The sequence below is a fragment of the Crocodylus porosus genome, unplaced genomic scaffold (genome assembly GCF_001723895.1).
Source record: "Crocodylus porosus isolate Cpor-Errol unplaced genomic scaffold, CroPor_comp1, whole genome shotgun sequence".
In the NCBI taxonomy this organism is placed as follows: Eukaryota; Metazoa; Chordata; order Crocodylia; family Crocodylidae; genus Crocodylus; species Crocodylus porosus.
In genome coordinates, this window is record NW_017728944.1 from 2,427,108 (window position 1) to 2,451,777 (window position 24,670).

Genomic DNA, 24,670 nt, shown 5'->3' on the forward strand with positions numbered 1-24,670 from the left:
AAAAATAGTCGATGCTGTTTATTTGCTAAAGCCTGCAGTCTGTGCCAGTGCCTCTCAGAAAAACAGGACTCTGGTCAGTTTTGATTGCAAAAATTTGTCCTCTAAGAAAGATTTTAGCAAAAGCAAGAAAAGGAATTATACCTAGGAGAGACGGGGAGATACCGTAGCAAAGGAACACACTCTCCAGGGCAGGAAAGGGATGGAATAGCAGATGTATTACTTCCCAACTGGGTCTTGCATCTGTTGTGGGAATCCAAGGAAATAAGAGTGGAAATGGCTTTCCATCCCAGCAAGCAAGCCAGGTGAGGCTTCAAATTTAACAGCACACACCCTCTAAATAGAAGCTGATATTACAGAAGCGGCACACTTCAGAAACACCCAAGCACAGCACCACAGTAAAAATCATAGGACCCTCCCACTTCCCAGCAGGGGCAAACTGGACTTCTCATTGATGCACTGCTCTCAGGACCTGGCTGTTGCTTTCAAAATCCTGATTTTATTCTGGCCTCTGATGAGAAGGAATAATCCTGCCACTGTTAAGTGTCCAATCAATTCCAGGGGCCCTATACTAATGCATCAATAAAGAATTTTTGAAAGCGAGTGAAAACAGATATCAAGTGACAAAGAATCCCCACCCCCTCCCCTGGAGAGAGAAAAGACCATGGGGATGAAATTGGTATGTAGGTAAGATAGAATTTCAGGATACAGGAGATCATGATACAGGAGATCCAACCATCAGAACAACAAGGATGCTCTGTTTCATTCTTAATGTTGGTTTAAATAGGGGCTTTTCCCCTTTAAAACCTCCCCTTCAAAGCAGTCCAGGGCCAAGCGCTTTATATTTATATAAATCTTCCCAATGCATGCTTATAGGAAAAAACTTAGCAACAGGTTACTATAATTGGCATAAGAGCCTGGCAAATCTTTAGCTATGTAAACTCAAGTAGGCAACATTTGGCAGGATTTGTGGCAGCCCCCTTTCTTGAATAGGGAAGCAGAAAATAAATGCTAATAACATCTGTGGGTTGGAAGATGCTCCCATTAAAAAAACCCAAAAAACTGTCATTTTTATATAGCGCTTTTCATCCTTGGGTGTGTTATTCCATTGTATAACTAGGCATCAGATGGGAAAGCAATGGGTCAAAGTCACATAGGTAACCAAGAGCTGGTTACTTAGGGTAGGTCAGTGGATGGAGCACTGTAGTTCTAACTCCCTTGGCATCTGTAATAGCTCAAGTGTTATTGCAGTGAGCAATCGTGAGACAGCTCTCCCATCCTACAAAGATTTAAATGCTTAATTTTTAGCATATCACTGAATTCAGCAGGGCTTAGCACATGTGTAAGTCTTTGCAGGACTAGAGCTCTAAGATATGCCTACATTTCAACCGAATGCCAGCTGTATACCCAGGCTAAAATGAAAGCTATTTAGTTTGGGCAATAGTAGCAAAGATTTGGCAGCCTGCATTTGTAGCAACAGAAACGCACCCCTGGCATCTCTGGTGGGGTTGTAGCTGAGCAGCTTTCTTGCCTATGTATCCATATCCTCACAGCTACCCAAGGGAGCATAGGTATGCCTACACCTGCTGCAACCCCACCTTTGCTGGGAAGAGCAAACACGTCCTCCATTTCCAAAGGATGCTGCCAGACAGTTTTAAGTTCTGATAAAGCTGTGGGAGAGATAACTGGGAATACATTACAACGGTGCAATTTGCTTTCCTTCACCATGCATCCACCTCGCTTGGAAGCACACACATACCACAGACAGACGTTTGCACCAACATGCAAGCTAAATCCTGACCTGCCAGGTTAAGTATGTCCCACGTGGCTCCTTTAGGGAAGAATTTCTTCATATTGATGGCCCACTGGTAATCGCTCCACCGTTCCTTCCAGGCCTGAAGAATGGCCTGCTTCAGATTGACAACCTTCATCCTTCAGGTCTGAAAGCAAGAGGGGGAAAGGTTTGGCAGCATCATGAGAGCAGGTGTTTTTCACCATCCCATTTGGGCCTCCCAGGGAATGGCATCACCTTGCACCTCTACAAGGCCTCATGCATGAGCTCCTATGTTATTCATGCCACTGGCACCACTTATAAGGGGGCAGCGCTGGCTGGTCCAAGTGGTGAGCTGAGAGACTGGTGTCCCACTTCCAACCTGAGGGAGGAAGGATAGGCTCAGGGGTGAGAACTGGGAGTGGGGGCAACTCGGAACTGTGAAGACAGGGCCCCTGGAAACTACTTCCAGCCACCGGGAACAGGCAGGGCCTGGCGCTCAAGGCAGTGACCGGCCCGGACTTCTGGGTCCCTTCGCCCCCTGGGGAGAGAGCAGGCTCCTGCCAGGCGATGTCTCTTCCCAGCCCGGGGGTGGGGAGGAAAGGGGGCCACCCCTCCCCCCGCAGCCGGATTCCAGGGTGGCCCCCCACCCCTCACCTGCGAGGCCCCCAGCAGCGCAACACTGAGAAAGCGCCTCCTGCGGGCCCTGGACTACGCCATCTTAGCACCTACCAACAAGACCTCCCCTGATTGGCCGGAAGAAAGCTCGAGCGCCGCGGAGCCTCCTGGGAGTTGTAGTTCTTGGGGCGTTGGCTCCTGGCAGTCCCCAGTGCAGGCAGCTGGGCTGTCTCTGCCAGCGGGGGAAGTGAGGGGTGCGGACGTTGGGTGGGGAAAACTGGGCAGGGATTTAATTTTTTCGTCAAAATCCCCGCAGAGTTAGAAATCCGTGGCATGAGTGACTGGTGCCTCCTGAATCTGAGGGAGCACCCGCAGAAGCCACCGACCCTGTCGGGGGGCACCAGCCCTACCGACAGTATCAGTATTGGCTGTCAGCGGGGGCACCGGCCCCGTCGGGGGGGTGGCACGTGCACCCCTAACCAGTCACCTATAATCCATGGTACCAGAAAGCTTGCCCCCTCCTTCCCGGCTGGGCAGCGTGGCCCAGGAAAGCTCCCTGCTATCACTCAGGTCTGCCACCCCCCACCATAGTGCTGCCAGGGGTATGGTAATTGTCATATCTGTACCATAATTTCAACCCTTATAGGGATGTATGATTGATAACAGTGAAGCATTCCAAATGTACCATAATTTTTGAGGCAGCTCATTGATATAGCACATGTAAAACCCAAATCACACTCAGAGAGTCCAAACCAACTTTTGGACTTGCTGTCAGCACATCCTTATGACTGCTTGCCTTGAAATAAAGAAATGCTCCAACTTCGATGACCCAGTGCTTCCTCACTCACCCGTGAGTTATAGTGAGCAATAGGAAGTAAATAAGTTTTATTTCCTTTTTTTTCAGTATACTATCATTTTTCTGCAAATACAATAATTTTGAGTTTCATATTTAAGATCTAGCAATGCTGACCTTCAGACACAAATGTTGTCAGGTGGAAGGATGGGTTTATGCAGCTGGTAGAGCAGGTATAGCTCAGTGGTAGCGTATTTGACTACAGATCAAAGTGTCTTTGGTTCAAACCCAAGTGCCCTCTTTGGGTTCAGTACTCAGGCCAGTACATTTTTTCAACACATTCATTTGGATTCAGTTTTTAAAAGCAAACTGACAAAGTTCACTGATGACACCAAACTGTGGGAACATGGTCACTATGGGGGAGCACTCACTACAGGCTGACTTGGATAGGCTTGCGAGGCAGGCAGACCTCAACCTGATGATGTTTAATACAGAAAATTGTTAAGTGCTCCAGCTGGGGAGAAATAATCCACAATACACTTACAGGCTCAAGCAGTGCTACACTTGCCAGCACCATAACTGAATGAGACCTGGGTGTCGTGATAGACAACAAAATGAACACGAGCCACCAATGCAGTGCTGTAGCTGGCAGAGCCAATCAAACACTGGCATGCCTCTACCAAAGCATCTCGAGTAAGGCTAAGGATGTCATCCTCCTGCTCTACTTGGCCTTGGTGAGACCACAGCTGGAGTACTGCATCCAGTTCTGGGAGCCACGCTTCAGGAAGGATGTGGAGAAGCTCGAGAGAGTCCAAAGGAGGACCAGATGCATGATTTGAGGCTAGAGGGCAGGTCATATGAGGAGAGGCTGAAAGACTTGGGACTGTTCAGCCTGGAAAAGAGAAGACTCAGAGGGGACTTGGTGGCAGCCTATAAGTATATTAGGGGTGCACATCAGGGCCTGAGGGAGCATCTGTTCACCAAGGCATTTCAGGGGAAGACAAGAAACAGTGGTCATAAACTGACTGAAGACCACTTCAGGCAGTACATAAGGAAGAACTTCTTTACAAGTTGAGTGCCAAGGGTTTGGAACAGGCTCCCTGCCAAAGGTGGTACAGTCACCCACCCTGGCAATCTTCAAAAAGCACCTTGACACCCATCTTGCTGGGTCATCTGACCCCAGTAGTTTTTCCTGCCCAAGTACAGGGGGATTGGACTCAGTGATCTGTAAGGTCCCTTCTAGTCCCTAACATCTATGAAACTATGAAACCAGGGGTGCTTGAGTCCCAGCTCGCAAGCTAAATCCAGGGTACAGAGCTGTGCCACCTTGCTTCACCAGGGGTCAGAAAATTTTGTGGTGAGAGAATGGAGCCAGATCCAGCACTGCCCAAGCCATTGCTACGCTGCGGGATCCATGCTAGGTCTGCCTCCCCACCAGTCTGGAATAGGTCAAGCTGCTTCCAGTCCCTGTGTTCCCCCCGCCCCCACACATGTCCAGATTGGAGCCAGCTTGGAGCCTGGCCCTGATCCACGTGTCTGGATCAGGGCCATGCTGCTTCCTACCAGCCTGTACATCCAGATTTGGGCCAAATCATTCATTCCCCACCCCCTTGGATGATCAGATCAGGGTCAGGCTGCAAACCCTCCTCAGCCAGCCCTGTATGCAGGATCTAGTCCACCATCCAAATGCGGCCCACAGACAGACCTGGCATTGCCCATCTGGCTTGCAGAGCAAAAATGTTGGCCACCACTGTTATAGACTAATGATTCTCACCCAAGGTGCTGGGGGGTACCCTGAGGTGCCACAAGATCTTTTAAGAGGTGCTGCAAGGTGTTAGGAGACAAGCCAGGTGTGAGGAGACATGTGCAGGTTCAGGCTGGTCCCTGCCTGACCACTGCCCTGCCTCCACTGCCTGTCCCCTCAGCAAGGACGTAGTACCATTTTTGAAATGGAGTGCTGCTCAGCTCAAAAGTTATGGAGAGGGCCTCAAGTAAGCTAGGGTGCCTCAAGAAAAATGAGGGGTGCCATGCATCTAAAAAGGTTGAGAACCACTGTTCTAGACTAACCAATATAGATATAGATATAATACATGCTTTTGAGGGCTGTTGCTCACTTCATCAGCTGCTGCTGAAACTTCAGCTCACAAAGGTTTGTGCAAGAGATAAATAGATTAATTGATGGATGAGTCTACTTTAGTTAGTCTAGAACAGTAATTTGTAACCAGGGTCCTGGGGCACCCTGGAGTGCCATCAGATCCTTTGAAGAGTACCAGAGGAAATGTAAGAGGATTAGGGAAGTGTGAAGAGATAAGCAGATCAGGGCAGGCTCAGGCTTTTCCTGATTGGTGGCCCTCCTGCCCCCACTGCAAGGAGGTAAGCCCTTTAATAAATAAATTAGCTTTTGAAATGAGGCACCCCTCAATTCACAAAAGTTATGGAGGGTGCCTTGAATCTAAAAGGTTGAGAACTACTGGTCTATAAGATTTTTTTTTAAAGATTTTTTTGTGTTCCAAGCCAAATCAGCCAAATCAAGTCCAAATCCATGAGTCAGTTCAGAACTTAAGTGGCCCTACAACCAGCATACATCCTTCACCCCCACCAGGAGCTTTAGCTACTACTGGTATATAAGATACAAATCTACCCTGCCTTCAACTTACAAGAGAACAGGGCTGAATCCTGAGATGGGTGGGGCCAGGATGGGGAGGGGTCACAGCCAGAGAGGCTGGGACTCTGCTTCTTCTAAGAAACAGTCAGCTTCTATGGCTCAGTAATATCTTCTTTATTGATTCATGGTTCTGCCAGCCACACAACAAGCTCTTTCAAATGTCCAGGAAGCTGTCCCCGCTCTCAGGAGCTCACCACTAGAAGAGCCTGTGAGGTTCCCAATTGATCCTTCAATCAGTGATTGTCAGAGCATGGCCCACTGGGAGCTGGCCAGATACTGGTATAAGCTTTGCATGTTGTAGTATGTGGCTACCATGTTTCTAAGTGTGATGTGGGCTGAGCATATAGTCCTGACTCCCTCAACATCTTCTCCTTTCCTTTCCAATTGTTAGGCCGCTTTAAAAGATACTTAAATATGTGCAATAAGTCCCTAGATGTAGCTTTCCCCCAGCAAACAATCGCTATAGCAACCACAGGGATGAGATATCATTGGGATGTAGGAGGGCAGGTGAGGGGCAGGACAAGCGGTAGCAAAAAGGTGGGGGTGGTGGGGAAGGTAGGGAAGGGTGGGAAGGAATGTTTGTGAGCCTTTTTTGTGAGATAAATTGGAAAAGGTTAAACACAGTGTTCTCTTGTACAGTCGCTGTATTTGCAGTAGGACTTACAGCACACAGAGAGGTAGAAATCTTTAGTTCTCAAGGACAAGTGGCAGGCTTTTCAGAGAAGAGCACCACCTTCCCAACCTGGTGCACAGTTCTCTGTGCCAAGCCCTCTGGTTGGAGGAGGCCATCAGAAGGGGGTAGACCTGGCATATGTTTGGGGATTGTCTTGGTTCCCTTCCCTGTTTCGAGGGAATGCAGACGTGCTGAGCTGGGCATCCTCTGCCACCAAGAAAAGCAGGAGACGAATATTTGCGCAAAACTCCATATTGACTCAGTCACATGCTGGAACCTGCCGTCTCTGTGGGTCTCACCAACCAGATCATGACACAGCACTGCATTCTGGGACCCCTTCGTCTGTAGCTCTATGCTAAAGGCAGGGTTGCATTTGGCAACCTCTGCAGTAAAGACCTAGCCCAAGCCACTCTCTTAGTGATCTACTCACAACTCTGAGTGCCTTACGGTCTGACCATTCCCAGCTTCTGGATTCCCTTTACTCACTATAACTGATTCTCCTATGAAGGTGCTACCCACAGTGATTCTAGGTGGGAGAGGTATTTCAGTGCAAGGGTGGCTGATCAGTCAGATGATTGAACTGGGAGTTGACAGAGCTTCCCAGCTTTGCTTGTGGGCGAATCAGCATCCTCTGTGTTCCTGTGCAGTAACTTTGTCATTGGTGCTCAAAGTGCAACCCTCAGGCTAAATCCAGCTCTGAGCTGAGCCATCCAGCCCATGGGGGTTCCTAGAGATTTGGAGGCAGGGGAGCAGTGGCAGCTTTAATTGCCACAACTCTGGGAGCCCCGTGGTGATTAATGATGCCAAAGCTCCCTTTCCACTGAATGTCGGGACTTGTGGGGAGCCTCATAGGCTGACTGATGTGGTCCTACGTGCAAGATCAGACAAGTGCATGGAGCCAGTCCACGGCTGGACCCAGTGCATAGGGTCTGACCAGGTGCATGTCCCCAGACCTGGCACATGAAGTTGATTTGCCTGCTGGATCCAGTTTGTGAAGTCAGCCCGTACATTGGATTTCACCCAAGAACTGGTTGCACCCTAGTCATATAACCCATGTGGTGGAAAATGTGACCACCACTGGGTTAGATTGTAAGCTCTTTGGGGCATGGACTGCCTCTTGCAACATATATGTGAAGCACCTACCAATACCAGGTTACACTTTGTAAATAATAACAGTGACTAATCCAGGAGCCCTGGACTCCTGGTTTCTAGCCTGTGATTGTCTCATGGCCCCAACTAACTTGTGTTGTCTCAGTTTCCTAGTGTTTAGACACAGAGAACACTTCCTTTCACGTGGGGTGGGGCTTGTCCCATGGCATGGCCACAGGTCCCAGAAAACCCTTTATTAAAGGAGTTAGAAGGCGGCCAGGAGCCAGACTTACACCTGCCATGTGTTGTGGCCACTCAGAATTCCATAGTAGATCCCAACCCTGCCCATGGACAAAGCCCCAGGACAGCATGCTCCATCTGGAAGATACTTGGTTCTGGTTATTAACAATGTAGGTGGGCATGACACACATCTGTGTCACTCTGATGTGGTCCAAGAGAGGGCAGCAGTCTTGCTCTCCCTCAGATATGCAGAGACACATAGACAAGTATGTCGCAGTGCAATTATCAGTCGCCCAAAGGCAGAGACTCTGTGCTAGTATAAGAGTGCAGCCATACTTGCGAGATGCAGGACCCCTCTAGACATCCCTGAAACAAGCAGGCCAGAACTCCACACTGGTGCTACACTCACTGCAGTGACCAGTGACCCTGTCCATCCTCAACACAGTGATGGGCATGATCCCAAGTGGTGCAGCTGAGTGTCTGTGCATCTGAAGCTGCTGGCAGGGTGGATGCTCTGGGCTTGCAGCAAGAAGCTGTTCCTGCCATCCGTCTTTCCCCACAGGAGTCCCCCTCTCCTCCCCCGCCTAAGCCAGTTTTGCTGCTGTGTCACCATCTTCCCCCATGGAAGCATGCAGTTCCCCACCATAAACCCAGTGTCTCCTAGTCACGTGTCCACTGCTCGCAGCAAATAACTGCACCGTTCGCCATCTGCCTGGAAAATTGGGAAGTGACTCGGAAGCAATCCTAGAGAAGGAGCTGAGTCCCTGACAGCGTTAACCCAGCAAGCTTCCAGCTTCACGCAGGGGCTCTGCACTTCCTGTGCTACAGACATGTTCTGGACAAAACCGAGCTCCTGGTGACCTGTGTATGGCCCCCCACTGGCTGCTAGGGGGTCACTGCCAGTGCAGAGTTCTGGGCCACCTGCTCAGGGATTCTCAAGATGGTCCCTGTATTCAAAGTCACCAAATAGTCTGTGCTTGCCTCATGGTCTGGGCAACTTGCCCAGGGTTTCAAGATGAAGCCAAAAAGCAGATTGGGCCCAGCTCAAAATCAGGCCCAAGCTGTGGGCACAAGGCCTTTGCACCTGAGTTGACAGCAAAGAGGTGCTGGATATCCAGGGCCCCTGTTGGCACCAATGCAGTTTGTGAGCAGCATCAGGCTATGCCAGTTGGTAATGACTGCTGAAGCCAACCATGTCTGACCTCGCTCCAAGTTTTGCAGTAGGGACAGTGGACTTCACGCAGGCTGGGAGCCAGGACTCCTGGATTCTACCCTTGGTTATGCTAATGACTTGCTGTGTGACCTTGGGCAAATCTTCCATCTTCTGTGACCTGCAGTTTCCCTATCTGAATGAGGATAGTAACAATGCGGGGCCATCATGCCCCTCTCTACAATGCTGGCGGCCCAGGGTAAAAAGTGGGGTGGGCAACACCAAGCATTGCACTGAACTGAGTGGTGCATGTGTGTCACCGCTGCCTCCTGCTGAATGGAATCACACACAGATCAGCTGTGTGTCATATGTCTTTTACTCCTGATGGAGAATCCTCTTTAATTCAAGTGCAAGGGGCCTGGGTTTTTCAGTGAAGAAGAAGCTGAGCTCTATTGCCTCCTCTTCCAGCAACCCAGTGGTGGTACAATAGAGAGCCACCCCGGCAGCATTTCACTGTCTGAAAGCTGCTGTCTGCCCCTCTGCTTGTTCCTTTCTCTCTGTTGTGGCTGTGGAATCTGTTGTTCTTTTCATTTTCAGCTGGAGGGAACAGATGGCAGCAGCTTAGAGTGAGGATCAGCCCGAGCCTAGTGCAGAATACCAGTGTGTTACCAAGTCTCTCTCTTCCCCTCCAGGCCCTCAACTTGCTGCCTGTGGGCTCCTCTCTCTAGCTGCTGGGCCAGTAGGAGCTGAAGTGGTGCTGCCCACAGGCCCTATTTCATCTTTGAATAATCTTACTATGTACGTGGTGGCAGGACTCAGAAACCTGATCAGCTCCATGCTGGGCCATGGACTGCACAGACAATTGTGTCCTGCAGATATAGGAAGGGAGAACCAGAGCACAGGAATGAAGAGATTTGCCATGGTCATTCAGAGTGTCTGTGGCATGACTAGAAGTGGGACCTCATTGTCCTAATCCTATCTGCTCCTGCTGTTAACTACCCCAGTGGAAGCCAGTGCATGCCTCAATGCAGGACACTGAGAAACATTCCTGTACCTTTGAAATAAAACTGTGATTCTTTGGGATGCTCCCTTCATGGCACCCACCACACACAGGCCTTTCCTAGGGCCTGATTGGTCCAACCTGCTCCCAGTATCCCTCAGCATCTCCCTGCTCATCCTATATGCAGGAAAACTGAGGCCCAGAGGAGGAGAAAGAGTCACTCAAGGTCCCATTTTGAGTTTAGCAGCAGAGTTGTGCATAGAACCCAGGAGGCCTGGCTCCCCATTCAGTATTTTAGTGCTTGACCATGGTGTTGTACTAGTACAGCTCATACTAGGACTCCATTTCTCATCAAAGTGCTTGCAGGCATGGTGAATCTGAGGCTCAGACCTCTGCCAGGGGGTGGAGCCTTCTCCAGCAGCCTCCCCAGGGAGACTTGGTGCGACTGACCTTGGGGTCATGGTGTCAGGGCTGCTCCAGGGGGAAGCACTCTCTGTCCCTGCAACAGGAAGAAAGTGCCAGTCTCTATGGCTGTTGGTTTCCCCTCTACACCTTCCCCCCCACAAAGGAAAAGAGTAAGCAACGGTGGAAAACAGGGGGCTCCCAAGGGTGCAGGGCCTGATCCTTGTTCTTGTGACAAGTGAAGGCCACCTTCCTCCATGGCCTCTGGCTGGGTCTTCAGCTCCCCTGGAGAAGCAGCTGCTGCTTCCAAGGTGGCTGAGAAGCAGAAAGGACTCAGGGCTGAGCTCTGCAGCCCCCTAGTCAGTACTGCACAGCAACAGACCCCTGCCCTGCATCAGCTCCCAGCCAGTGGACTGGGGAGCCATCACAGACTGGTGGGAAGGGCAGAAGGGCTAGGAGCTGGCTGGATTATAAACAAGCCCCCTCTGCGGGATGTGAAGTGCTCTGGTAAGGGTCACAGCCCTGCAGGATCCAGGCCACCGGAGCCGCTGTGCAGATGTTGCACATGCAGGAGGCTGAGGAAGTATGTGCAACCATTGCCAGCACCGGAAGGAAGACGCGGGGGGCTGGGGGGAGGGGGCAATGCTACCCATGCCATTGTCCACCCTGCCAACAATATGGGGCTGTTTGTAGCCAGGGCATTCCCTGCTGTGGCCAGCAGAGGGTGCTGTGTACTGGGTTCAGGCCTGGCGGGGTATGGTGGCATGGGCCCCTGGCACCCTATCCCATCCCATCCTCCACCTCCTCCCTCCTGCCAAGGGCTCTGCTCTGAGGCAGGCACTTGTTTATTGTTCCCCCCTTCTTGTTCCTGAAGAGGCAGTTGAAGGCTTGGGGAGGTGGGGGGAGGAATGGGGGCTCTGGAGCAGCAGCAGCTGTCAGCTGAGCTGGCGCCAGTCCAGCAGCACTCTGTGGGGGCCATTCAACAGGCCAGGAAGCTGCTTTGACTTCCTACCCTCGTGCCACGGCACCGACGGCCCCGCTCTGCCTGAAAGGTGCTGGTTGCTCCTGTTGATGTTGCAACCCACAGGCCCTGAATTCCAGGGTGCCACTCACTTACCAGGGGCTTGCTCCACAAGCCCACACACATCCCCATCCTGGGCACACGAGAGGAACCCTTTCCTTCAAGCAGCCCCCAAGTCAACTTGTTGCTCATGCAAAGGAGTATTCATGTCTTCTTAGCACAGCTCTGCCTGTGGATCTTAGGCAAGCCCAGCCAAATGCAGCAGACAGCCATCACCTGTGCATGGCTAGAAGGCAAGTGCTCCACTCTCAGAAGCGGAAGTGCTCAGGTGTCCCTGGGTCCAGCCCCTGGCATCTTCTCTGCCTGGACAGAAAGGTTGCGGGGGTGAAAGGGCATTCCCCTCCCAGTGACACCAGCTGCTTGGCTCTCTGTAGCACAGCTTCAGTTTTGCCTTTAGGACCTGTGGGCTAAGTGAGAGGCACCACAGGAAACTTGCCCAGGCTTTGCCAACATCCCAGCAGCAGGAAGCTAGAGGCAAGAGAGGGAGGAGGTTGTCTTGGCTGCATGGGGGAGACCCTTAACAATGGCATGAGAAGCTGAAGTAAGATGGGAGGAAGGTCAGAATAAATGCCAGGGGTTTGTGAGGGGATCCCTTTCCCCCACTCAGACCCTAGCTCCCTTCTGGCTTCAAGCATAGCTAGAGTGAGGATCCAATAAAGGGAATCCAGATGCCTTCCCTTTGTGCGGATAGGAGCAAGAGAAGATCCCCAAGCACTTCACAAAGCAGGGAGTGGTGCTACAGTGCTACTGGTGGGCAAACAGAGACATGAAGCCAGTCTGGGACTCACCCAAAGCCTCAGAGTAATGCTCCAAACATCCCTTAGCATTATGCCAGAACACTGAAGAACCTGGAACTCTGTCCTGCCCAGCCACGCTCAGAGCTGGGAAATCCTCTGGGGAGACAGCCAGCTATGCTATCACCTTGGAAGGATAGGGGCCGAGCCGCAGTGATCCGGCCGTCTGTCTGACCCATCAGCGCATTGGCTCAGAGCCAGGCCAGAGCATTTGCAGCCTGTGAAACAGCCCCAGCTCCAAACCACAGGAGACGGTGGGGTCAGCAGCTTGGGAACAGCTGGCTAACGTCAAGAGCGTTCCGCAGAGTCAGCAAACAAACAGCTGGACGGGGGGAACCCTGCCAGCCCGGGCCATGCAACAGGGGTGTTGAATATTTGGTTAGTTACAACATCGGCATCAGATACAAGTACAGAGGCACCGAATGCACCCAGGGGCCCTTGGCTCTGCACTGGGAACAGCCTGGAGCCTTCTGCTTCTCATGTGGGAAGCAGGAGGCAGCCTCCATCATACCCAAAGGTTTGCCAGGCTGCAGAGGAACAAGCTGGATCCCCTGTGGGGCCCTTCCAGGGAGAGAGGCCCAATCTGATCTGCCCTGGGGAGGAAAGGGGTAGCATCCTACCCATGAACTCCCTTCTAAGAGCAGGCTGCAGCCTAGGGACAGCTTTGACTGGACCCTACTGCTGCCAGTGAGAGGGGAAAGCCTAGGGACCCCAGGCTGAAGCACACAGCTCCTCCTGGCTGGGTACAAATTCCCCAAAAGCTGAGTCCCCCTTCTCAGCCAGACTGACCCCTTGTGACTCCTTAGCAGCTGGACTCTGGACAGGCCTCTCTTTGCTGAGACCCTGTTATCTGTGGGCAGCAAGCTCCCCATGGGACCCTGTCAGTGAGAGGAAGGATTCAGTCAGACCCTGGCTCTTTCCACCCAGCCCTGAGGAGGCTGCAGAGCAGAGGGGCTCCTGCAGACATGTCCAGGCTCAGAGCCAGGCCCAGGATCTAATCAGAAGGATCTCTGCCTCCACCCCAATACTGCAGCTCACTGCAGCGGCCTGTCACTTGCGAAGCACTCTGGGGCCCTGCGAGATGGAATCTGACCCATGAAGGGACACTTTTATGTAGCTCAGTAGTACAGCCTCTGCCAGTACCTTCTCATTCTGCCCAGACTGAGTGCCTGCCAGGGCCCAGGGCCCAGTTATACCCCAGTTTATTCCCCAGCCCACTGTGCCTTCTCACACCCCCTAACTTAGCTCTGCTCTGTGGGGTTGTTGCACAGTACTGAATGGTCTCCTCCAGCAGCTGAGAAATCGCACTGTGCTCCCAGATCATGGCATCCCAGCCTTTCCCAGAGGACACTCCCTCAGGGGCCTGATGACAGATTCCTGATGCTACAGAACTGCCCTGGTCAATGGTGTGTAGAGGGGCTGGAGATCCCTCCCTCTCTGGTCCCTTTGCAATGACCCTGCCCCTGGGGCATATGAACCAGCCCTGGTTCCATGAGGGGGACCCCACCCTGCTCCCTTCTCTTGTCCCCATGGGAAGCACTGAGAGCCCTTCTGTCTTGTGCCCATGTAGCCTGATGGGGTCTCCCACCAGGCCCCAAGCTAAAGTGGGCAGCCTCAGAGTGCCCAGTCAGGTCAGCTGAGGAGAAGCAGGGAGAGTCTGGGAGCACACTCCTCCTACAGCCTACGTGCAGGGAAGGGACGGCACATCCACTACAGCCAACTGCACAGCGTTAAATATTTAGCATCTCTGCTTCAGCAGAGGGGGGAGAGCTGGGCTTTTGCTAGGAGGCAGAGGGATCAGGCCCTGGCTGAGCCAGGGAGAAGGTGGTGCTGGGCAGGGGACAGCCAAGCTTGGTAGGAAGAAGCAGCATTGGATTAACAAACCCATAGTGAGTTCTGGGAACCTGTGAGTCTCACTGGGCCCATCCCACTGCAGGCAGACAGAATGAGGGAGGAGGTTGGTGGATCCACCTCCTTCAGGGCCCCAGTGGGGGCAAAAGTTAGTGGAGGGGTTGGCAAAGCATCATCCTTTCCCAGGGTCAGCATGTCAAAGCCCATTACCTAGAGGGTAAATTGTTCTGACACACAAAATGACTTCCCTGACAGCTTTCAGTGAGTACTCCAGAGCTCCAGAAAGGGGCCTAGATTGGGAGAAAAGGACAGTGGCAGAGCTGAAGGGAGTGCCCCAGGGTTAGGGTAGCAAGGGAGTGAGGCAGGTAGCAGAGGAGCCCAGGACTGGGTTAGTGGGGGATGCAGGTCTGGATTCAGTCTCAGCAGAACCATGTCCAGTGTCCCTCAGTCCCAGTTATGGCCTTCCCCCTCTCTGCCCCAAAGTAGCTCTGCTGTCCTTCTATGAAAGGTGAATGCACTGCTTGGCTGCAGTGCCAGCCTCACCCAGGCTGTTTGTACCACGACCTATGTCCCCAAGACTGGGGGGCAGTGAAGGCTGCTTCACTCTTCACTTAGCTAGCCATGGCACCATGCTCTCCACACACAGGGATGTGCACTCAGGACTTCTGGCACTAAGGGGGAAGGAATGGCTGGGACTCAGAACTTGTGGGTTCTAAGCCTGGCTCTGACACTGGCCTTGGTATGATCATACATGAGCCCTCACTTTCCCCTTCTGAAGGGCATTGGCTGACCCTGCCTGCCTGCCTCCCTGAGGTGTCACAGGGTGGGTGAACAGGCCCTTGCCATTGTGCTTTGCTCAGTGTACCACCCTGCTCTACTCAGTTCTGACTCTGGGAGAGGAAAAAGCCCTGACCTTTCCACAAAGGAGATAAGGAAACTGAGGCAGAAAGCCCTACCCCCAGCAGCAGATTTGGAAATAGAACCCAGGAGTCCTGGCTCCCAGCCACCCTTGCGCCCATGATTTTAATCCACTTAGACTCACTCTCCTCCAAGAACAGGGGCCAGTCCTGAGCACATCCCCTTCTATCCAAATCTGGGGGAAGCCTCTGGTTGGTGTCTGGGGGTGGTTAAGGGTAGCACATGAATGGATTCAGCAGGAGGGCAGGCACCAGCCTAGCTCTTTAAGGCTCCTGGTTCACATGAGCTCAGCCACCAAGTCCTCCAGTCCTCTAGCAAGTAGGAGATGCACCTTGCAGTCCTTTGGCAAGAGGAGGCTCCCCTCTGGCAGGGAAGAGCTCAGAGAGTAGATGGTCCCAGGTAGTGTAGGGGGCAGGGAGGGGAGGCCTGAGCCCACGGCAGGTTGGGAAGGGCCGGTGATGCCTGCGCTGTCCAGGGTGCTGAAAGGTGTGTCGCCAGCAGGAGGCACCTCCCTCCAGCCATGCCCAGAGCAGGCTGCAAAGCCCATCCCTGCCCTTTTATGCTGCCCAGAGCCTCAAAGCCTGCTCACCCTCTGTACCTAGGCCTGCCTGGTTGGGGGCATGACTGACTATGAGAGCAGCAAGGTCTGGGGACCTGGTACCCAAGGGGGGGGCTGCCCATGCACTCTTGAGCAGTGGTCTCCAAAGTGGGGTGCATAAGATGATCCATTGGGGTGCGGGAAGAAAATATTAGAACTTCTGTTTATATTTATTTTTTATCTAAAAAATAAGAAAAAAATTAAGCTTTACTAATATTTAATATACAGATTGACACTGGCGCCCTCACTCGGTCCGTATGTCAGACGGTCACGTGTTACGTACGGTACACAAGTAGTACATATATATAATTTATAAATAAATAAATATACATATATTGGGGGGGTGCTCAAAAATGTTTTACTGATAGAAGTGCATGATCAAAAAAGTTTGGAGACCACTGCTCTAGAGGAAAGGTGCCACTTCAGTGCCAGTCCCTAGCACTGATCCCCCCCTCTCCCCTTGTCTCTCAGCCAGAGGGGCGGCTTTGCCTCCACCCTGCAGCCTCAGAGGGCTCTGGGGAGTGGAGCCAGGCTGCACTGGGATGGGGGAGCATCATGGGGCAACAAGAAGGGGGCACTGTCCAGAGACTGAACACAGCACTTGGCCACTGCTGTGGATAGGAAGTGTAGAACTGGGTGTCCACAGCATGTGCTCTAGGCCAGCAGGGGCCAAAGTTTCTTGGCAGTTATACCACAGGTCAAACCCTGCGCCCTCCCTAAGGGTGACTCTGGTCCTCTTCCCTGTCAGATCTGCTGCTCTGCTTTCTGCTCCTTGCCCTCTCTGCCACTGTGCTCCCTGACCCCACCCCAATCTACTGCTTGCCACACATGGAGGCTGCCTTGCCACTTGTGACATATGTGCCACCAGCTGGCCATCAGTGATCTAGGCCTTTCAGTTCCTCTCCCCATACAGGGGGATAATGGACACCTTCTGCCCAGCCTCCATGGGGCACCACTGGAGACAGGTGTCTCCTTTAGGTCCTGATGTTTGAGGCAGCTGTTAATGGCTGCCATGATCCACCCTAAAGCTGCCCCAAATGCCTGCTCAGCAGTGGATGCAGCAGCCTCCAGAGCACCTCAACTGCACTCCTGGCCCTACATGGCCATGGCAGAGAGGAGGATAAAGGTGCTGGGGGCTGGTGTGTCCAAGCCCATCCTGGCTTAATTGCAGGAACACAGTCACATCCTCCTGAAGAAAGAGGTCACACAGTGTCCTGTCTCCCAAGGTGCTGAGGTGCTAGCCCTGCTGAGACCCTGCTTGATTTGGGTTCTCATTCTGCTGCCAAGAGATGGGGCTGCGCTCTCCAGAACTTGAGCAGAGTCATAGGCACATGGCAGCTTCCAGCTGCAGGGGGGGCTTGTGGCACTGTCAGCCCCTGGTGCCCACCCTCCCCAAACTACATCCGCACCTGCTCCCCCAGGTTTGTTCTCTGCCATGCTCTGCAGAGACCACTCAGGCCTGATCCACCTCATCCCACTACAGCCAGAGTTCTCCCAACACACCCAGCTCTGCCAGTGACCCACAGCCTCCTGCTGTCCTAGTTCTGAGCTCCATCACACCTCACAGCTCTGCTGGTTCCCATCTGTCCCAACCCCCAGCCCTCCTGTTCTTCTCACCTTGCACACATGCACACACATGTGCACAATCATACACAGGTGCCAAACTGTATGAGCCATTTCAGCTTCACAACACAATCATGCACCCCCATGTGGGGCTCATCCATCCCTTGGAGCTGGTGCTGGGAGCTGTGCTGAGCCGCAAGTAATGAGTGGCCTGGCCCTCCACTGATCCCTGCTGCCATGCTGTGGGAGGCCATTAGTGCGCTGACCCAGGAAAGTCCTTGCCAGCTCACACAACCTGTTTCTTCCTGAATCATGAGGAGATGGGATTAATGGGACCTGATCCATCTCCCTGTGCCAGGGTGTGGGACCCGGGGAGAATGAGAAGCTAAGACACGTGGGTGGATGGGGCAGAGGGTGGGAGAATGAGCCCTTCAGGGGGGATTTCAATCCAGAGACCCCTTGCAAATGGCTCTGGGAGCTGCTGGGATGTAAAGTGGAGAGCAGGGACCCCATCCTACAACTGAGAGCTTGGGATCCATGTGTGGGCAACAGGGCAAAGGGAAGCCTTTGATGCAGTTGGGAGCATAGAAGTCCCAGGGCAGGGTGACCCAGCAGCACTGCCTGTCAGCATCCTGCTATGAGCTCAGCTCATTCCATGACCACTAAGACCTTATCCAGCAAGAAGACAGCCCCAGTCCCCTTGAGGCAGAAGGAAGGGGACCAATCCTCTCACCAGACTTAGACATGGAGGCACAGAGAAGGGCAGGGCCCTGTCCAAGGTCACCCGGGCAGCAACCAGGGTCTTTGCCTATCCCAGCCAACCTGGGATACATAGGCCTTGGAAGGAGCTGACAGGCCAGGTACAAGAAAGGAAAGCGGGTGTGCATATGCACATAGACAAGCATGCGTAGCAGATGCGCAGGGCTTTGCACAGGGGCATAGTAGTGCTGAGCCAAGGCAGCCAGTTGTGCTCCAGGCCCATGTCTGGCTCTTCCTGCCCAGCTTTCAGGGGCAGTGGGGCTGCAGTCCTGGTGCCTGGCCCAGGGTGTTGGTTTCAGCACATGGCCCTGCAGGAAGTTCTTTAGAGACAGCTTCAGCCTGGCACCCCGGGGCTATGCAGTGGCGCACTGGATGGGGGGAGGGTGGTATGTGCAGGGCTACCAGGGTTCAAGCTTATGCCCAATGTCTCTGTCCCAGGGAGGGAGCTGTGTGCTGTGCTCCCCAGACCAGGACCTGTCTCTGCCACTCACTCACGCCTGGCTGCTCAGGTGGAAGGACCTGCTGCACTGGGCACACAGAAGTATGGAGCATCACTGGGGCTGCCCATCTGCTTGGTACCAAAGCCCAACCTCACCTTGGCAACCATCAGCCCAGGCACCTGATGGGGATGAGGAAGGGATCATGGCAAGATAATCTGGATGGTGAGAAGTGGGTGTTTTGGGAAGCCACAAGCCTGTGGGCTAACAATCAGCCCCTGCCTATCACAGAGAAAGCAGAGAAATAGTGGCAGGCCTGATTCCTGCTTCACAGACCCCTGGATAGCTCCTCAGCCCACCCCCCCCAGCCATGGTTATGCCCTCCCACATGCCAGAAACCCCTGCCTCAGACTATTGAAGGGGCTTCCGCTTTTGGGAACCAGACAGCTACCCATCTTCTAGACCAGGATGCATGTTCTAGAGCTGAGTGCATGTTTTAGATGGGGGAGCATATAGGATTCCCCCAGGATCCAGAGCATGGTCATATTATAGAGCAGGGAAAGAAGTGAGTCTTCTGGAGCAGGAGGTCCCCATGCAGTCAAACCTGCACACAGCAACAGAGTCTCTGAGAAAGGGAGGGCGGGACTGAAGTCAAATCTGGGATCTGGGGGGAGGTGGCAGTGTGCAGGGGAGTCCCCATAGTGCTGCAGGCAGTGGGGTGCAGGTGGAGGTGGTGGCCCCATGGGGCATTCCATAGGGTGGCAGAGAACCAGCTGGTAGCAAGCAGGGAACTGCCAGGCCAGAGGCAGCAGCCAGGTGTCTTCTGGACACAGTTGGGTGGGTGCCCTCTGCGGCGCAGAGTAGGGATTCCAGAGCATGGCTGCAGGGCTGGCATGGCAGAAGGGTGTGCTCAGAGCCAGCCCAGGGTCCAAGGCCAGGCCAGGCTGGGTCACTCTACCCCAGCACAGCACCCAGGCCAAGCCACTGGAATCCTAGCTGGATGGATGAAGACCAGCCTGGGAAAAGCCAAGGAGTCAAAGCTGCTCTTTGCTGCTCCCTGGGCCCTGACAGGTACTGGTGCCTCCTGCTCTGGCCAGGTAGCAGCTTTGTCCATGGTCCATCCCACCCCTGACTGCCATGTTAAAGGGGGTGATGCACGTTTGGAGGCAGTGCTCCCTGTGGGGATCCCATCTTTGCTTTTAGAGCCCTAGAGCACCCCCAGAAGCCATTTCTACCCCCTGACCCAAGTCATGGCCAAATCATCCTTCTTGCTAGTTGTCTGCCGTGATCAGAAGGAATGGATAAAGGACCAGCAAGGGGCCTGTGGGTCAGAAATGAGAGGCACTGGCAGAGCTGGGGACATAGGGCTGGCCTGGGCTAGCAGGGGGGTTTGGGTCAAAGTTGAAGGACACCAGCAGAGCTGTGTACGAAGGACTCCCATCTCCCTAAAATTCTCAGATGTCCCTTGCCTCCTTCTCTCAGTACCAACCTGTGGGGGACCCTGGCCCCCAACAGACAGTCAGTGACAACTTTCTGTGCTGAGAAGGGCTGAGGTTAGCCAGAGGGCTTTGAGATTATTCAAGACCAGAGAAACCAGAAGCAGGAGCAAGCAGTGACCCAAAAATCACCTTGGACTCAGGCTGCATTGCCTCTCCAGGTGCCCGTGCCTCAGAAGGACAACGTCCCAACTGCCCCATCATTGCTGCATTATCACCAGGAACCCAACAGGGCCAGTCAGCAATTAAACACCAGTCCTTTTCCATGGGAAGGGGAAACACACATGCAATTAGCTTTCCAGTGGGGCCTCAACCCCATCCCAGCACTGAGGAGAAATAACAAAGGCCATTTAATTCCCAGTGTTAATTATTCATCTGAGCCATGCAGGCAGCCGCAAATCCCCCGATTACAGCACCAGGATTAAGTGGATTTGGGTGCTGCCAGTCAGGGGCGTGGAAGTGTCTCTGGGAGCGGGGAATCGGCAGCAAGTGAGAAGCCTGCCTAAGGCTGGGGAGGGGGAGCCAGTGGTTATTAATGAGGAAGGATTTCCTGTGACCAGGCCATGCACGGAGCACTTGTCATGTCTGGCAGCTGCTGGCTTGTGGGGCTGGGGGAGCTGTAATCAGACACTCAGCCCTTCCTGCCACTGGGTTGTGGGTTCAAATCCAGCCTGAAGTGGGGGGAGGGGCCTGTAAGTGGTGGTCAAGGCCTGGTACCTAGGCCCACATCATGGCTGTGAATAGCAAGCTTCTCTCCACACTGAGTAGGCTGAAGCCCTACGGCCTCAGTAACTGGGCCCATCAGAGTGGGACTGAGCCTGTGGCATGGATAGAGGCAGCTAGCAAGTCTTAGCCTGCCTCGCAAGGAGGGGACTGAGCTACTTGCAGCAGGGCACTGCAGGGGGCTCTCAGGAGCTCAGGGCCCATTCCCTGGCAGCTCTGTGTGGGGAAGCTATGAGTGTAAAGTACTTTGCAAAGGGCAGCAAGAGCAAGCACTTCTGGGAGCTCAACTCCCAGCACGCAACCCAGGCAGCCCATGCCACACGCTCCTGCCCCACTTTGTGCCCATGTATGTTTTCAACTCAGTGCCCAGCCTGCCAGAATGAATCATGCTCAGGCTGCCACTACAGGAGAGGGCTGCATCTTCCTTACCACTGCAGAGTAGCAAAGGCTGCCCTGAGACTGTGCTTCCCAAATGGAAGTGAGCTAGGTTGGTCTAAGCCAGGCTCAGAGAAATGCATAGGGCAGCACAGTTCACTGAAGGGAGCCATGCACTGGCAGAGCTGTGGGGGGAGCCCAGGGCTGGGTTAGCAGGGGGCTGTGAGTTGGAACTAAAGGGCAAAGCTGGGGGAAGGATGTTCAGGAGTTGCTGAAAGAGCTGCAGGTAAAACCCAAGGACTGGGATAACATGGGTCAGGACTGACAGGAATTAGCAGAACTGTGGGAGGCAGCCCAGAGTTCTGCATGTCGGGACTGAGGGGTGCTGGCAAGAGGGGCCCAGACTACAGCAGAAACAGTTCCTTGTGCACTGTTGGGGGTGGGAGAGGCTGGTCCTCTCTCCAAGTGCCCCGCCTCTTGCCTGGGAATGGAGCTGGCTGAGCCATGGCTGCAGGAGTCGTGGTGTGGGGGCTGCTTCATGCTCAGGGAAGCCGGACGGAGCTGCAGCCAACTTCCCCACTCTAGGGATAAGCCTTGGCAGACAGCCCTGGCCCAGCTGCATCCCGGCCCCCAATGGCAGGCATAGCAGAGGACTCAAAGGGGGCTGGGGGGGGGGCTCTTCCCAGCCTCCTAAAGCCATAGGGCATCTGGTCCCACGCACTTCATGGAAGCTGGAGTTGGTGGGGCCAGCAGTATTGCAGGGGTTAATGATCTTGCCAAGGGAGGGATGCTGGGATTGGGCCTGGGCATGGGGACCATGACTTCAGGGTAGGGGCTGAGATACCCAGGATTCTGGCCCTGAGCAGCAGGTGGCATGAGCCCTCTTTGCCCAGGTTGCTGGTGGCTGCTGGCAGCTCTGGGATGTTCCCCTTGGCACAAGGGCACTGAATGTCAATGCCAAGCCTGGCAGAACTTCCCCCATCAGATCTCCAACTAGCTGAGCGGGAGAGTGACCCTGTGCATCCAGGCTATGTGGGGGAGCTCCCGCACTGAGAGGCTTCTCAAGGGACCAGCAGCAATGAGGAAGGCTGCCTGTTCCCAGAGCTGGGGGCTCCAATGTTGTTAAGAGACAGCAGGGCATGGACATCACTACCATTCACCAACACAGACCAGCAGGCCCTGCTCCCTGTGGGTAGAACCCAAGAGTCCTGGCTTTCATAACCCCCACACACTCCCATTCCCTGACCCTACTGTAAACTATCCTGGCCCTGGATGTGTTGGTTCCTGTTCAGAGAGGACTTGGGGGGAGGGGGTCTTTACAGCTGGTGGGGGCAGAGGGGAGTCCATAAGCCATTCCCACCAGCCTGTCTCTCCAGGGACTTCCAGGAAGTGCTGGCTGTGGGTATTTTATTGGGTGTGAATGATTTTATTCCCATGATGAGTTCCCAGAAGGAAGCCAGAGGCACAGGAGGTCCTGCCCCAGAGACGGGGGGAGGGGGGGTCTGCTCACCCCCACAGCCACAGCCCATTCCTGTGGGGTTGCCCTGTGCCCCTGGCTCAATGCCAACATCTCAATACTGTCCTGGGGCACCCTCTGGTCCCCAGGTGGGCAAACAGATGCACAGGAATGGGTCTGCAGCAGGTCAGCCACAGCCAGGAGAAAACACTGGAGTCCTGGATCCCAGACTGCTAGACCCTTCCTGCTCCTCACACACAGGATGTTGTATGGTCCCAGCCATACCCCAGCAGCTCCAGCCTTTGGCAGCCCATGTCCCAACCATTGCACAATGTCCAGAGCACACCAGGACAGAGGAGCTTCTTCCCCCAGGCAGGCGCCCTGAGCTGGAGCCATTAGAACCACAGTCCAAGTACAGCACCCCCACCCCATGCATCCAGCCCCTCCATGCTGCCATACACAACATTGCTGCCCCAGGGAGGAGCTGCAGGGCTCAGGAGCAAGAGGCCACTGGGGCGAGGCTCAAGGAAGGGACCAGCTGGGCACCCATTCTCCCACATAGGAGGAAACCCCTCACTTCTGCTACTGCTATACCCCCAGCCTCTAACCCAGATGCACTATTAGCTAAGCCTATCCCTACCCCAGAACAACCAGGAGGACTGAGGCCCAGGGAGGGCATGTGCCAGGGACTGCAGGGCAGGAATTGAACCCAAGAGTCCTGTCGCTGAGAGGCAACAGCATTGCCCTGCCAGGAGACTGATCCCTGCCAGCACTGCTCTGCAGCCTGTCAGACAGCTGCCCTGCCTCACCCTAGGCATGGCTGTATTTCACCCCTGGGAGAACGTCCCCTGGGTGTTTGGTCCTGGTTGGGCACAGATTGCACTACAGAAAGGCCACATTTTTACTCCAGCAAGTCTCCTTGCTCTTCCCAGATGTGTGTGTGGGTGGTGGTGGGGCAGACATGGTGGGGGAGGGGCATTCACCAGCCAGGCTTCTGCCTGGGCTGTGACAGCTTCTCTTTGCAGTGGAGGAGAATGCCGGAGGGACCTGGTGGGGACGCATCTCTCTCCAAGATGCACTCGCCCGGAACAAGCTCATTAAAATTCATCCTGCGACTCGACATCCACGGGGCTGGCTATATATAGCCCAGGCCCCACTGGAGCGGACGGCAAGGCTGGGATGGATGGTGCCGCAGGAAGCTGGGAAGGCGAGGCTAGGGCTTAGGATCTCAGTCACTGGCTTCAGATCCCTCTGTGGGATCTATGCGGGGGGGAGCTGTCCCACCTCACAGCTGACCACAGCCTCATGCTTTCTCAGCCCCAGGCTCCCTACCCCCAGCTCTACTGGTGTCCCTCAGTCCCAACCCCTGGGCTCCATGCTTTCCAGTGCTATTCCCCTGGAGAGTGGTCCATCAGGGCCAGGTGCAAGGTCTGCCCAGGGTCTGCCCAACCAGAAAAAATGCAGGGTCTGTGGGCCCAAACTGCCCTAGAAGTAGCCTTAGGTGTGATCCAGCTGTGGCCTTGAGTGTCAGCCCTCAGGCTTCAGGGCAGACACAGCAGGGCATAACTGAGGTCAGGAAGGAACTCGTGCTGCCACCCCAGCCCTTGTTTTCTTCTTCCTCAGAAGCAGCTGGTGTTGGTGAGGGATGAGAGGTGACAGAGGAGTGATGGTGAGGAGCTGGGAGCCAGGACTCCTAGGTTCCATTCCAAGCTTGGGAGAAGAGTGAGGCGGGGAGGGAAACCCAGTGGGTTAGAGCCCAGAGAGCAGGCACCAAATGTCACAGGCTCCATCTCTATTTCTGCACCCTCAACCCTGTGCCCCTGCAGGCAAATCTTCCTCTCTCACCCTGGGGTCATAATTTTGTCCCACCTCGGAGGAAGGGGTGAAGCCCACCAGTGTGTGCAAACCCTTTGGGGACCGTTGGCTGTTGAGGCTGGGGCTCTGCTGACTGAGCCATGCAAGCAACGCAGGACAGGGCTGGGCAGGGCAGGACAGGGCAGGGCAGGGCAGGATGGACTGAGGAGCCCTGGGGACACTGCAACACTCAACTCCCCTGCCTTTTGCTGAGCAGGCCCCTGGGGGAGGGGGGGAGGGGGTTAACCAGGATGAGCTCAGCCCTGGCGGGGCCCTTATCATGGCCAGACGGCGTTTGCAGTGGGAAGGGCTGCCTCAGACGCTGCTTATTTGCAGAGGATAAAGTGTACAGTACAGAGAGGGCTCC

General features: G+C 54.2%; 1 protein-coding gene and 1 long non-coding RNA gene across 6 annotated transcripts in view; both read right to left on the reverse strand.

Annotated features, from left to right (window-relative positions):
- The window catches only part of MED24 (mediator complex subunit 24), a 39,154-nt gene extending 36,622 nt beyond the window's left edge, over positions 1-2,532 (reverse strand). For 4 of the 5 annotated variants that reach the window (XM_019550332.1, XM_019550331.1, XM_019550333.1 and 1 more), the window contains exons 1-2: positions 2,426-2,532; positions 1,799-1,937 (exon numbers count right to left, since the gene is read on the reverse strand). In XM_019550332.1, coding sequence (XP_019405877.1) covers positions 1,799-1,928 — 130 coding nt within the window. In that variant the 5' untranslated portion in view covers positions 1,929-1,937; positions 2,426-2,532. Of the gene's footprint in view, positions 1-1,798; positions 1,938-2,090; positions 2,294-2,425 lie in introns of those variants that run through there. The other variant, XM_019550330.1, reaches the window with a different exon arrangement.
- Positions 2,533-8,347: 5,815 nt separating this feature from the next.
- LOC109320299 overlaps positions 8,348-24,670 on the reverse strand; it is a 21,540-nt gene continuing 5,217 nt past the window's right edge. The window contains exon 2 of the long non-coding RNA XR_002103772.1: positions 8,348-9,593. This is a non-coding gene — a long non-coding RNA (uncharacterized LOC109320299). The remainder of the gene's footprint in view (positions 9,594-24,670) is intronic.